The sequence below is a fragment of the Lepisosteus platostomus genome, chromosome 6 (assembly GCF_059453375.1).
Source record: "Lepisosteus platostomus isolate fLepPlt1 chromosome 6, fLepPlt1.hap1, whole genome shotgun sequence".
NCBI classification, from domain to species: Eukaryota; Metazoa; Chordata; class Actinopteri; order Semionotiformes; family Lepisosteidae; genus Lepisosteus; species Lepisosteus platostomus.
Window position 1 is genome coordinate 7,974,743 of NC_142616.1, and position 12,952 is coordinate 7,987,694.

General features: G+C 48.9%; 1 protein-coding gene across 1 annotated transcript; it reads right to left on the minus strand.

Moving 5' to 3' along the window:
• Nucleotides 1-72: 72 nt before the first annotated feature.
• vangl2 (VANGL planar cell polarity protein 2) lies at nt 73-12,749 on the minus strand. The gene is made up of 7 exons (XM_088634019.1): nt 12,618-12,749; nt 10,650-10,770; nt 9,009-9,616; nt 7,591-7,727; nt 6,624-6,759; nt 4,989-5,220; nt 73-4,250 (listed from the first exon to the last, which is right to left on the minus strand). Exons 1-7 carry the CDS (start codon nt 12,686-12,688, stop codon nt 3,990-3,992), a joined length of 1,566 nt encoding a protein of 521 aa, XP_088490145.1. The 5' UTR covers nt 12,689-12,749; the 3' UTR covers nt 73-3,989.
• Nucleotides 12,750-12,952: the final 203 nt, after the last annotated feature.

Genomic DNA, 12,952 nt, shown 5'->3' on the forward strand with positions numbered 1-12,952 from the left:
TTGTTCTGAAAAGAACCTGCAAACGCTACAATACTTTACATGAGCCCAGATGAAAAAAAAGGAAATAACGAATTCTAGGGAGAAAGTTTATTTAAAAAAGGTAACACTTTTAGTTCTATCATTATCAAAAGAAAAAAAAACATACACACTCACAAAAAAAATCTACAAATATCATAAAGCCAGCGTCTTTCCGCTGGGTGGATGTAAAAACGTTTTTTTTTCCGACATTTTAAAAACATTTGTAGAATTAAAAAAAATAGAAAACGAAAACACAAGAAAAGCTTAGTGTCATTTCTCGTTATACTACTTGCATGCATTAAAACCTTTTTGAACAAAATGCAAGTTTTCTTTTTTTCCCGTTATTTAAAACAATCTACAGTATTTATAAAAACGTTTCCGCCTTTGAAATGCTTCACAGAATGCGACATCATAAAAAAAACAAACACTATATACACAATGCGTGACGGTTACACACAGTGGCTCAAAGTGGCGACTTTAACATTTTTAAACAATTTGGATTCTTCCAGTCTTTTTGCGGTTTTCCCCATCCCAAATTGTCATTTGGAGGAGGAAAATTCTAGAAAGAGCCCACACACGCCATTGAGATACATGAGAGAGGACGGGAATATCAAATAGCCCACGAGACTAAAAGTGTTCAGTCTCAACACTACGCACAGCTCGTGGTACATTCATGAATTCAAAGTAAGCACTGTAGGTATTGAGCTCCATCATTCAGATCAGCAATGATTTTTTGCTACTGGTGGACAGCTGTGAAAAGTTACAAGGTAATGGAATGTCAGGCATTTATTTGGCACGACGCGGGACACCAGACTCTTCCAGCGCTCAAAGACCTCAGACTGTATCCTATGACGCCCAAGATGGGGGGGATATTAAAAAAAATTAAACCGCTAAAGGATCCCACAATTTAATCATCAGTTCACAAAAAGGAAAGCTAAGTACGGCAGTCAAAATGTTGGGTTTTATAATGGGCAGGTGCCTCACACGTCCCTAAGAAAACCCTTTCGAAATCAGAGCGCTTGGGATTTTCAGCCAGTTTTCATATATATATATATTTAGATATTGGACGGCTGAAGACTTATCCCCTCTCCACAAATCGGTCCAGTTAAGCTTGACTTGGATCCATGTAACCCTTTCACGGGGGGACACAAGATAATCTAAGGAGACCTGGAAAAGCTGCCGGGTTTTTTTTTACCATGACTCGTTCTCAACTGTCTGAAAGCAGAGCCTAAATGCAGGACCTACTTCGATAAGGAGGTCGCAAAAAATAAAGAGAGAGAGAAAGGATGTTATTTTGGTAGAACCGAATCTTAAGAGGGACACCTGTAAACTTCCCAAGAACAGTGAAATAAGAACAAGTAAAATCCCTTGCGCCGCTCAGCGCGTAGCGTCAAATCCGCACGACGGGCCGTTGTCGGCTTCTTATTAGGGTCTCCAGGCCGTTATTTCATTGACGACTTACCTCAACGTTAAAGCCAGGGTTTAGTTTTCGCCACCTTCAAGGCTTTTGCAAAAAAAAAAAACCGTTCACCAGCCAAGGCGGCTGATATTTGCGATATTCTTTGGGAAAAAAACGGAGCAGGGGGATACAGCTGGGGCCCGAGGCACCATTAACACCCTGACGACATCGCCGTGGCAGCAGTAATGGCGAAGAACGACCTTTTTCTTCACCCCCCAAAAAAAACAGCCTAATTTCAATTGGCATTCCCCGAAACAACGGGTGGAAGGCCGGGGCTGCGAAAAATGGCGCACTTCTTGCACAAGGCGACACGATGCACCGGGGATCAACGTTCTTCTTCTCCGGGTTTGCTTACATAAAAATAGCCCACAAAATGTCCATCACCGCAAGCACAAAAATCCACAACGCTCCCACCCGACCCCGTATTCCCTTTACCTCCCCCAACGTACCCCACTTAGTTTTAAAACAGGAGTCCGGGCTTTGGTTACACTTCCACCTGCTTGATACTACTCGTCCTTCCCTCTGGCTCCTCAACACCAGGGGCAGTGCCCTCTTCTCTGCGGGGGAATTCGGCTGGACCCGGGCAGCTGTCCAAACCAATATGAAGGACCGCTCGATCTCCACACCAGTTGTCTGTTTTCCCAAGCGGATACCGAACTTAGGCGAAGGAAGACTTGGGCAAAGGAAACTGACCAACGAGGAGGAAGGAGGCGGCAGCGGTTGTGTAAGGCATTTCTATCTCCCTTCGCTTAAATGACAGCAGATTCATGTTCCTCGCTTCGGGCTTTTTCAAAAACTCTCCCCGAGGTCGGTTTCCAAACGGAAATTCGCCATCATTGCCACACTAAAAACGACGATATTCGGCTAGTTTTCTGCACACGTCGCCCACTGCAGGCGAAGGGCTGAGTCACAGGCGTGATGCACACTGCTTCTTAAAACCCAATCCCCCCACCGTATATCTCCTCCCCATCCTTACTTAATCCTGTGCTTATTTTCCTATGGGGTTAGTCAAAACAATTGGAAAACAATACTTTAAAAACCAAACAAGCCTATAGAATAGAGATCAGACACTTCCCAAAACTTTCACTAGAACCTTCGATCAGCATTTTTCTAGGAGAATCGCAAGTCAAAAGAGTCGATATGAAGCTTCTCCCAATTTATTCTTTCAGGGGGTTTGTAAAAAAAATGATGCATCTCTTTTCAATTGAGTGGACCGCTGCCCTCTCAAACCGTAGTGCAGTCCTTAAAATCCCCCCCACCCAACTGTGCCTTGCATTCTTTCGAACCCGCAAACCTCTGTGTGAAATCAAGACTCCAGGAAACAGTAATTTTGGGTTTTAAATTGACTGGCATAAGGTGCAGCCCATGAGCTCATGCAGCACACCGCTGTAAAGGGTGCTTCTGATTAGCGTCACAGGTGATAACGGTTGTAGAGAGCTTTTCTGTAAACGAATGCTTTAAAATCCACATAAAGTGCAGCACTGGAATTCATACTGTACACTTCTACAAAGCATGTGTTTGGCAGCGTCAGGACAATAGTATATACCTGAACATTTTAGTGTTCTTTTTTGTGTGCACGCTAGCCAAAGCAGAGAGGGACAAGATTTCACGCCGTAAGCCAATGTATTGGCGTGCAACTTCATATCAACCGCCTGAAGAGCAAGCATTTCTCCACATCCTCCCTATTCTGACTAAACCAACTGTTGTTGTAAGACGCACACCGAATACAATTAGTCTGAGGTTTAGAGTGAGTTTGGGGGAAAAAAAAACTGCTGTAGTGTGCAATACAGTCCCTATTAAAAATTGCCATAGAGTACTGTCATCCAGTTCTCAGAAAAAACTGGACTTCACAGCCCTGGAAGAAATTAAAAGTCCCAAAGTGTCAGTGGAACGCAACTCAAGATTTGTTTTACAGAAATACAGAGCAACAATGCAGTTTCAAAACTTCTCAGTGGACGTAGCTAGGCTTATTCAAACATGGCATTACAATCAGAATGCAGGTTTACAAACGTCCTTAAGTTTTTATGGTTTTTTGTCCCCTCATACGAGGAGGCAGAAATCTGAAGTGTGAGTGGCTGGCGTTTGAGTCTAGGAACGTGGGGTTCACACTCAAAGATCTGCCGGAACCCATCACACAGTCAGAATTAAAACTGCAGAAAAAGTACATTTGCGTTCAGGTTGAGTCCGCGGGCTCTTTGAATCATGCATACACTCTGCATACACTCTGGCGCACACACACACACTCGATTCACTCCAAAAGTGGTACACCCCTCCCTCCCCGCTCACTGCTACAGCCACAGGAAAGTCGCATGGCATTGTGGGGCTGCCATGTTACAGAGGCAGACAAGGCGGCAGATTCCGTTAAAAAGCAGGCGGCAGCGGGCACGCGGGGCGCCCCTCTCCACCTCTGTGCCCCCAAACCCCTCAAGCTCACCTTGCGCCCCCATTCCAGTGCCCGTCTCCCCCACCCCCCCACCCCCCAGCCCCTCCCGCCTCTTCCTGGCGGCAGGTCTCAGACGGAGGTCTCCGACTGCAGCCGCATGACAAACTTGTGGCTCTTGGGGTCGATGAACTCCTCGCGGAGCTGCAGGAAGGGGATGCGCCGCACTGTCACGACCAGGGAGAAGTCCAGGCGCCGCAGGGCGAAGACCGCCCCCTCCTTGAGGGCGGAGGTCACGGGCTCCTCGCTCACCAGGGTCCACTCGCGCCCCGCCGTGTTCTCGCGGTGGTACTGCACCGTGGGTCCCGGGGTTAGGTAGCGCTCTAGGAAGGCCTGAATTTAGGAAGGAAGGGGAGGAAAAAGTATTAAGAACCCCTCCCAATGCCGGAACTCGTCCATTCAGCTCCGACTGCGGGACAGAGGATGCAACCAAGCCAGGCAGTCCTTTCCTCTCATTCATTACCTGTACGGACGAGGAAACTGCAGAGGCACTTAAAAGAGACGTCAGGATGTGTTTTACTTTGCCGGTTATCTCTAACCTCAGAGAGGTATGGTAAGCAGGAGGTTTTGGCGAGTCGCTCATGAAAACTCCCTACATGCTCTTGTTCAGACTAATAGCTGCCTTGAACAAGATAACACGCAGCCCATCTGTTAACGGGTCTACCTCGGTCTGTGGGACAGAGGATGCCACCAAGCAAGGGCCTACAATATCGTCCTTTCCTCTCATTTATGACCTGCGTCAACAAGAAAACCGCAGAGGCACGTCAAAGAGACTTCTATACGGCCATGTATGAGTTTTACTTCGCCACCTATCTCTGTCGCCTGAGCGGTACAGTTAGTCCTGGAGGATCTGGTCAGTCGCCGAACCTAACCGCATTAGAATTCCCAACATGCTCTCGTTCAGACAGATTGCTGCCTTGCATATGATAACACCTAGCCTGTCTGTCAGCAGGTCTATGTTAACCACCCACGAGCCGGTCTCTCTCCGAGCCCGTCTCTACGCGGTTCTGTCAACCTCTCGGCCCCTCTGTCCGAGGTTCAGGGCCTCGGTTGCAGGGTCGAGCGCCGTACCTTGGGCGTCATGTCGTGCGTGATGCAGAACTGCAGGTGCTGCAGGATGCTCTCCATGCTGTGGTAGGGCTGCTGGCGGGTGGTGCGCAGGTACTTCTGCATGGCCCGCGCCATGGAGGCAAAGATAGCCTGGGCCGCCTCGCGCGGGTCCATAATCTCCCGAGGGTTCTTCTGGTCCTCGTCCTGCAGGCGCTTGATGTGGGTAAACGCCTCCTCTACCGCCACCACCAGCCTTGGAGGAGCAACAACAACAAGAACTGGTTTTGAATAAAAGACAGAAGCCGGCAGGTTTGTCACATCTGCTTCTGAGATTGTCTCATGAGCACAAAGCACCCTCTCGAAAATAAAGCAAAATGAATGGTGGTTTTCTTTTTTTTTTAAAGTTAATAAAGTAAAAATCAGCCTGCCAATTACCTCTTTTCCTGGAAATCTGATCACAATCGGCTACCAGCTCAAATGAGCGAGATCTGAGTCACCGAGCTCTGGGCAACTTTATAGGTTAAAACACTTAAGAGGCCCCCCTCACATTTCCTTTTCAAACATCTAAATAAAGCATTTTAAGCGGTATAGTCACCAGAGGTGTTGGTAGCATGGTTGGTGACAACGCAAAACGAAAGTGTGAGTGACCATCACTCCATCAAGGTAAAAATAATCCTTGAACACAATGGGATGTTAAGGATTTCAACTCTCTGAAGCCAAATATGTAAAAAAAACACCAGGTGGTAAAGTCCATATTAAGCACTGTTAATACAAGATATAATGAAAAAATACCCTCAACGGAGAGTCGAGTATATAACCGCATTCTGTGGCCTCCCACACTCAGCTCCAAACTGATCTGACCTTATTGCAAGAGAGACAACTTTGTTCTATACTACGCCTTCCTGTGAAAACGCTTTCTGTGCAGCAATGCACCTATAAAGACAGCTTAGTCCAGATGACTTGCTTCTCTGGGGCCTTAACCAGGAAAATGGTGGATTTTGCTGCAGAGCCCGTTAGTTTGCTGTGGAAGTATCTGTTAATTGGACACACATTCTACTTTTACACAGCAGTGTATCCAGCCTCAGTTCATTTGCACGTGTGCACCCATAAAACACTAGATACAAAGCGGTAAAAGATCAATCAGATTTTTGAGAGGTGAAAGGGAAAAAGTCATTTGAATCCGTTGCACTAACTATTTAAAGGGGAACTGCAATGTCGTTTTTTTTATTTTCTTTTCACATCTTTTAATCGAACAGATTATAAAAACCACATGATATCAGTCATTAAGGTGACTATTGAGCAGGAAGGGCTGCTTCATGTTCGTAGGAACTTGAATGCGAGTTTGCAGCAACATGGCAATTTGCAGTGCTTTTGTAAAATGTTCTGTGCATAATGTGAAATCTGTTAAGTTTCTTCTAGAACGTGAATTAACTCTTCGAACTGAGATTTCATGACCACTCTGAGAAATTAGCTCTGCAGCTCCACTTTCATATGGTGGCCTAGCTGTAACGTGCCCGTATTCAGGTGTGCTCGAATGCTGCATCGGCTGGGTACCAAGCATTCTGTCCCGATTAAGTTTCAGGAGGGAACCGGTTCCGTCCCCGATACCGCGGGACCTTCAGCGAGTCGGCGCTCGAGCCCGCCAGCGCACGCTACCTGGCTTTGCGCTTCCTGACGCGCCGCTCCATTTCCGCCTCCTCGTAGTAGTACTCGTTGTGGCTGTTGTCCCTCCGGCGCGCGGCCGCGGCGATCATGGCGCGGGACTGGCCGGTCGAGTTATTGGTGCTGTTCTCTGGAAGCGCAAGAAGTGCAGGCGCACACGATGAGCAGGAAGTGCGACGGTCCTTGCAGATTTCCGCGGGAAAACCCAAAGCGCGCGGCCGTAAATGTTTCCCCCCCCCCAGCGGTTAACAGATGGACCCATTTGGAGCGATGCCCAGGATCCTTTCTTAAAACGCATTAAGCAGCAAAATATCCTAACTAGGGGTTAACTGGGTTAATATATTAATATACGTAATGGACTTGTGCCCCTTGCTTGCTGGGATACACAGGGCCTCCACTATAGTAGATGACCCCTCCCATAAACTCTTTCCATCTGGGAAAGGATATCGCAGTGTACGGGCCAGCTCCACCAGACTCTGTAACAGCTTCTTCTCACAGGCTGTCAGGATATCTAACTGCACCCACTCCAATTCCAGAAACAGGGTTTAAATCCCCCCAGTGTGTTGTGTATATTGTACTATGTATTGCCTTGTGATTTACTCTATCCGCACTTTGCACTATGTGTATCCTGTCTACAATGTCTATGTCAGTGTCCTGTCTGTTTTAGCACCATGGACCAGGAGGAACGATATTTCGTTCCACTGTATACTTGTATATGACTGGAGTGACAAATAAATGTGAACTTGAACTTGATAGGCTCTGTCTCCCCCAACAACTCTGAACTGAAGGAAGCAGTTTGCAGATGGATGGATCGCATACTGTGAAAATCATGCATCTATACCTTACAGAAAGTATACCGCAAGAGCAACAGGACCCAACATCGTCCAGTCACATTACGAGCCCAAATCTCGAGAACAGTTGTGATTACCTGCTCGGGAACTTGCTCGATTTTAGCCATTACCTTCTCCTAGAGAATACACCTTGAAGCCAGACATCTTCTTGGACAGGATGGACTTGGGCAGGTTGAGAAGGGCAGGGTTGTAGACCGGGAAGTCGCTGTAGTAGCGCTCCAGAACCCAAACTGCCGCTCGCTGGATACTGCAACCGGGACAGAGAGAAGCAACACATTTCAATGCCTTTTGGGCTCTGAAATGTTCAAATGTTAAAGCAACAGGCACAAAAACAGCTTGGTGGGGTTGAGCACTTGACTGCCCTAAAACTGGATTTCAAGCCTAAAAGCCATGCTCTCATGGTCTCGATGTGAAACTCTTAAGATAAAACCCCCTCTTAGACTTCCCCTTGAAGAGGAACTGCAACACTATTTTTAGCAACACCGAAAGACTCGGTATCGATCAGTGCGTTTCAAACCACAGTAAAGCTAAAAAGGTACACAGTAACTCATATTCCAATTTACAAGTTTGCGATTCAGAACGACGCAACAAAACGCCTGTGAAGTGATCTTAAGCAACCTTATTACATTGTAAACAAGCAGGTTTGTGAATACATCTCTTTTAATCCAATAGAGATATCGCTTTCGACAAAAAAAAACTCATTAACTTTGCCTGCAGATCAAGTCAGAATATTTCTGTGGTGAAATGCCTGCTGCTCAACCTTGACTTTTTCGTTCATACATCACATTTCAGTGACTAATGAGCAAGAAGGGCCCAATCTCGTCCCAATTTGCAACAGCATGGTGACTCATTGTACTTTCAACAAGATTCGCGATTTTGGGCTTAATTCAAAATTGGTCTTTTTTTTCCTCTCCCAATTAATTTCTTTTGTTACTGAAATTTAATAAGCAGTCTGAGAAATTGGACCTGCTGTTCCTTTTAAAGTCTAAACGCACTGAAGTGGAAAAACTCTAGAGAAAGAGCTGTGTTTTTATGCGGATTTGGAACCACGCTTTCCTCTCCAGAGACTTCTGGTCATTCTGCATGAGCTCATAGTTACTTATTTCCTTTATGGGTCACTAGTTCTGTGGGCACCCACTCCTGCGGAATACACGGAGCTGTCGGACTTTTTCCTCTGCAACCACGAGCTGTGCTGTTCTAAAGCTCCGACAAACTTGTTACCCCCCCAGCGATGGCTTTTTCGGCCACAGTGCCCTGACCAACCCCTGAAATATCCATGGGAAGCTCTCCGTTTCACCCAGTGATGATCAGTGGTACCCACAATCTAGCGGGCTGGTAAGAGTTGGCGTGTTATTTCCAGCGGGTTGGCCACGCTGGGTAGCATCACACTCTCCTGTGCCCCCCCTAAGCAAAATGGAAATCTGGAAGATCGCTTTAGCTGTGCTTCTGCCCCAACTTGCTTGAGGCGGATGATCCCTTCTTGTCCACAACCGAGGGAAGGGGGGTGGGTTCCAAGCACGGTAAATACCTGAGATGTCCGATGTTGTAGAACTTGCTGGCCCCATCCGTGGACCGCACCACCTTGAGGCAGAAAGCCGGCTGGATTTGTCGGATCTCCAGCAGGACGATGGCCAGGTACTGGATGAAGAGCAGCGCGTCCACCAGCGAGGCGGCGTACTCCACGATGCCGCGGTAGTCCCGCTCGCGGGGCTCCAGCACCCGCACCCCGTAGAAGAGCCAGTAGGAGGCGACGAAGAGGAACACCAGCACCATGAGCAGCGAGCGGAAGACGAAGATCCGCGGCAGGGTGGCCCTGGGGGGCCGCAGGAAGAGGGCCCACGAGGCGATGAGCAGGACCAGGAGCTTGAAGGCCAGCGAGACGTAGAGGCCCTCGCAGGGCGTCCCGCAGGGCTCCAGCTGGTCCCGCCACAGGAGCTGGGGCAGCAGCAGGAAGGCCAGCGGGGTGAGGAAGGCGAAGAGGCCCAGGGCCCCCGAGAGGGCCGGCCCCAGGAAGCGGCGGCAGTCGGGGGCGGCCGACTCCTCCACGTCCTTGGCGATGCGGGTCAGGTCCTCGTGAGAGACGCTGTGCTCCGAGGTGCCCGTTACCACGGTCGTCGTCTCGCCCCAGTTGTCATCCTAGCATGGAGGAGGGAGAGGACAAGACCGTAAGAGACAGCAGAGGAAAGAGGAAGGAGACGGAGCGCAGTGAGGGAAGGAGGAAGAGAGGAAGTAGGTCTAAACGTGGGAACGGTCCATATATACTGGACCAAAGTTCATTCAGATGAACATTTATCCCGATTTAATCCATTAGAGCTGTTCGAGGCCTTTGGCAGAACCACTTATCATTCCAGCTAACCAGTTCTAACAATACCAAGAACACAATCGCAGGTGCTGGTTTCGAGCACTCTCTCGGGCTGCAATAGAGGACACCAAAGGTACACGTCTGTTGCGAGAACAATGCAGTTCAGCCTCTTCACTCCTGCGTGCGCAGGCGCCTCCTGGGATGTGCTTGGGGACCACAGGTTCATGCAGCATCACCAGGTTTGCAGACCCGACAATGGCGACATCGTCGCCCCTCTGCGCTCGCAGCTGGCGAAGAATCCCGGCAGTATCCCCGGCTGATCCCCCTTGTCCGGGAAAAGCCTGGCAGCTTCTGGCCGCCCAGACGCCGGACAAAGAGAGCCAGACCGATGCTGTCGCCGGGCCCGCAGCTGATCATTAATCAGCGCTCGCTCCCTCAGAGAGAGCTTCGCCCCGCTGTCTCATCTCCGGCGTGCATTGAGCTTTGACACCGTGGGACAAAACCAAGGGATAAAAAGGCTGCCTCACAATGCTGAGATCCCACAGTTCATCTCTCCGGCTTTTTATTTTTAGAGGCAGAGAGAAACCGATGAGCACAAAAGGTAAAGAGAGCAGAATCAGCGATGAGTGAGAAAGAAGCAGAGGATAGGAGGAGAGAGTGACAAAGGTAAGAGGAATGAGAGACACAGAGACCAAGGAAAAGACCTAAATCGGAGAAACAGAAAATTGATCGTAGGCATCTACGTTATCTTCGCCATGTGAAAGACCGATGCCCTCCTTTGGGGACATTTTTTACTTCTGTTCAGCCAAACCCAAGTCTCATGGGCCGCACAGAGAGAGAGGAGAGCAGACCCAAAGAAGCACTCACCCGGTCGTCCCCCCTGGTAGACTCATTGTCCAGCAGTGGCTCTCCAGGGGCTTGGATGGTCACAGATTTATCGCCTCTGCTACCATCTCGGCTCTTCGAACGATGTCTGTCCCGCCGTTCTCTGAGGGGGTGGGGGAGGAGAGAGAAAGAGAAAAAAGAGAAACTCTGGCTCAAAACGTATCCCCTGTATTCGCTGTAGCCTTCTCCCCTCGACTAAGGGCTTAATTAAGCTTAAACTCGTAGATTTTTCACATAATCCACGAGACAAATGATGAGACGCCAATCCCCACTGCACCTTAACCTGGCTCCATCCTGTATTTGTACTGCAACCCCACTGTGCTGTCTCAGTTGAAAAAAATAAGTCTAAAACTGCCTTTTTTTTTTTTACAGAACCAGACACTTTTTTTCATATGCTTGATGGATGAAACGATCAGATCTCCCCAGATGACGTAATGCCCTAATCCGCCTAAGATTAATCTCGGGCCGGACAGATGTTGCACGGTGCTCACACTGGTGGGGGGGGGGGGGGGGGTCTGCAAAATACCAGAGATGAAAGAATTTGGAAGGTTCCCTACTGCTGAGCTGGTGCTGCTGCTACAACGCCTTGTGTTCAACAGCTGGCGTCCAACAGAAACGGGAGAAAACCTAATTAGGGTCATTCCCAGGGATGTCTCCAGAGTTCATCGCAAACCAATTAGGAGCACCAAGAGATGCCCAAGTGATTGATCACGTCAGCTCATTACTAAGACTCTGTGCTCTTTTAGTGGTCCGCCAATCCAGACAAGGCATGTCAAAAACATCTGACACACGCCCTACAAGATTGTGAGCCTTCGAAAGCTTGCATTCTCCTCTTATTTCTTCAGAACCTTTACTTGACAATCCACACATCAGGATGTTGCCACCAATCCAGCACCGCAACTTATTAGCACCCTTGGCTGTGGGGAGCAGCTCGGGAACAGCGTGACCCAAGGTTTGGGTGCACTTTTAGTCTTGTGATGGACTATTTAGCAGCAGGTTCACCTATTTAAGTTTAACCTCGTTAAACTACTTGTATTTTAATGATGCTAGAAACAAGTGTGTGGGCAGCACAGTGGCACCAGATATGGAACCCTGGGGTCAATTCCTGGGGCGCTATCTGCATGGAGGTTGTATGTTCTCCCTGTGCTCACTTGGGTTTCTTGTCCACGGTCCAGAGACATGCTGGTAGGCTAATTGGTTTCTAGGTCCTGTGTATGAGTGTGTATGTCTGTGTTTGTGTGTGTGCCCTGCAATAGCACCAGTTGCGTGCTGGGATAGGGTCCAGATTTCCCCATGACCCTGTACTGAATAAAGCAGTTAGAAAGTGGATGGATACATAACAATGGGAAATGCATAGAAGTGTCACATGGTGACAATCAGGGTTTTCTTACACCACGTTTCTATTAAACAATTATTTTACAGTAGAAATTGGTTATTAGATGAATTCCACCAGTCAGGTGATAAAAGTATTTAAACAGCAATTGCAACACACTTGTATTGCAAAGCATCTCCGTCCAATCGACTGCACTCTTATACTGGTACTTTACAGTTGCAAGTCGAGGACAGTAAACAAAAACGAAAAGGAAGTGAAACCATGTGTGAACATGAAATGAAAACAGAGGAACCGAATGTAAATTGAAGGCCATCAGAAACCAGCACGTCTTGAGGTGAAATTCCGAAACGTCAGCTGCAGGAGGGGTTTTAACGAAACAATATTCCGCAGACGAGAGGTTGCCACTGAAAAGCTCCACTAACGCACAACGTTGTCACAAAGGCCTCAAAACGTTGAGAAGCCCAGAACCAGCGGAACGAAGTGAAGTCCGCCGTTCGGTCCCCGTGTGCGAGATCCTGTTTTACCTCCGGCGGCATGTACAGCCGCAGCGGTGTCACGGGATGGCTCTATGACGTAGGGGGTCAACCCGCGGTCTTGGGGCCTTCGCCCGCGTTTACCTGTGTTTCCGTGAACTGCGCGAGTGGCTGGACTTGTAGGAGTAGCCCGAGTACTGCGACTCTGTGTCCATGGTGCTGCTCCGAGACTTCTCCTCGCTCAAGGTGGGCTTGCGGGGGCGGTGGCCGGTCCCCCCGCCTCCCCCTCCTCCTCCGCCGCCGCCGCCGCCGCCTCCTCCTCCTCCTCTGCCTCCCTCCTCCCTCTGGCCGTTCCCACTGCGCCCCGGCGGACCCCCCTCCTTCAGCTTCCGAGTGCCGACCGCCTTGGCAGAGAGGGACAGGGGCAGCTTCAGGAGGTCGACTTTGCTCCTGAGAGAATCTATTTTGAAGCCCGGGCG

Bases quoted from the DNA above. Each gene is read 5' to 3' on its own strand.
- vangl2 (XM_088634019.1), bottom strand. From the start codon at position 12,688: ATGGACACAGAGTCGCAGTACTCGGGCTACTCCTACAAGTCCAGCCAC. The intron at 6,760-7,590 runs GTAATGGCTAAA...TTGCGCTTCCAG, and splicing joins GGTGTATTCTCTAGGAGAAG to AGAACAGCACCAATAACTCG. The intron at 5,221-6,623 runs GTAGCGTGCGCT...TGCTCCTCCAAG, and splicing joins GTCAGGAAGCGCAAAGCCAG to GCTGGTGGTGGCGGTAGAGG.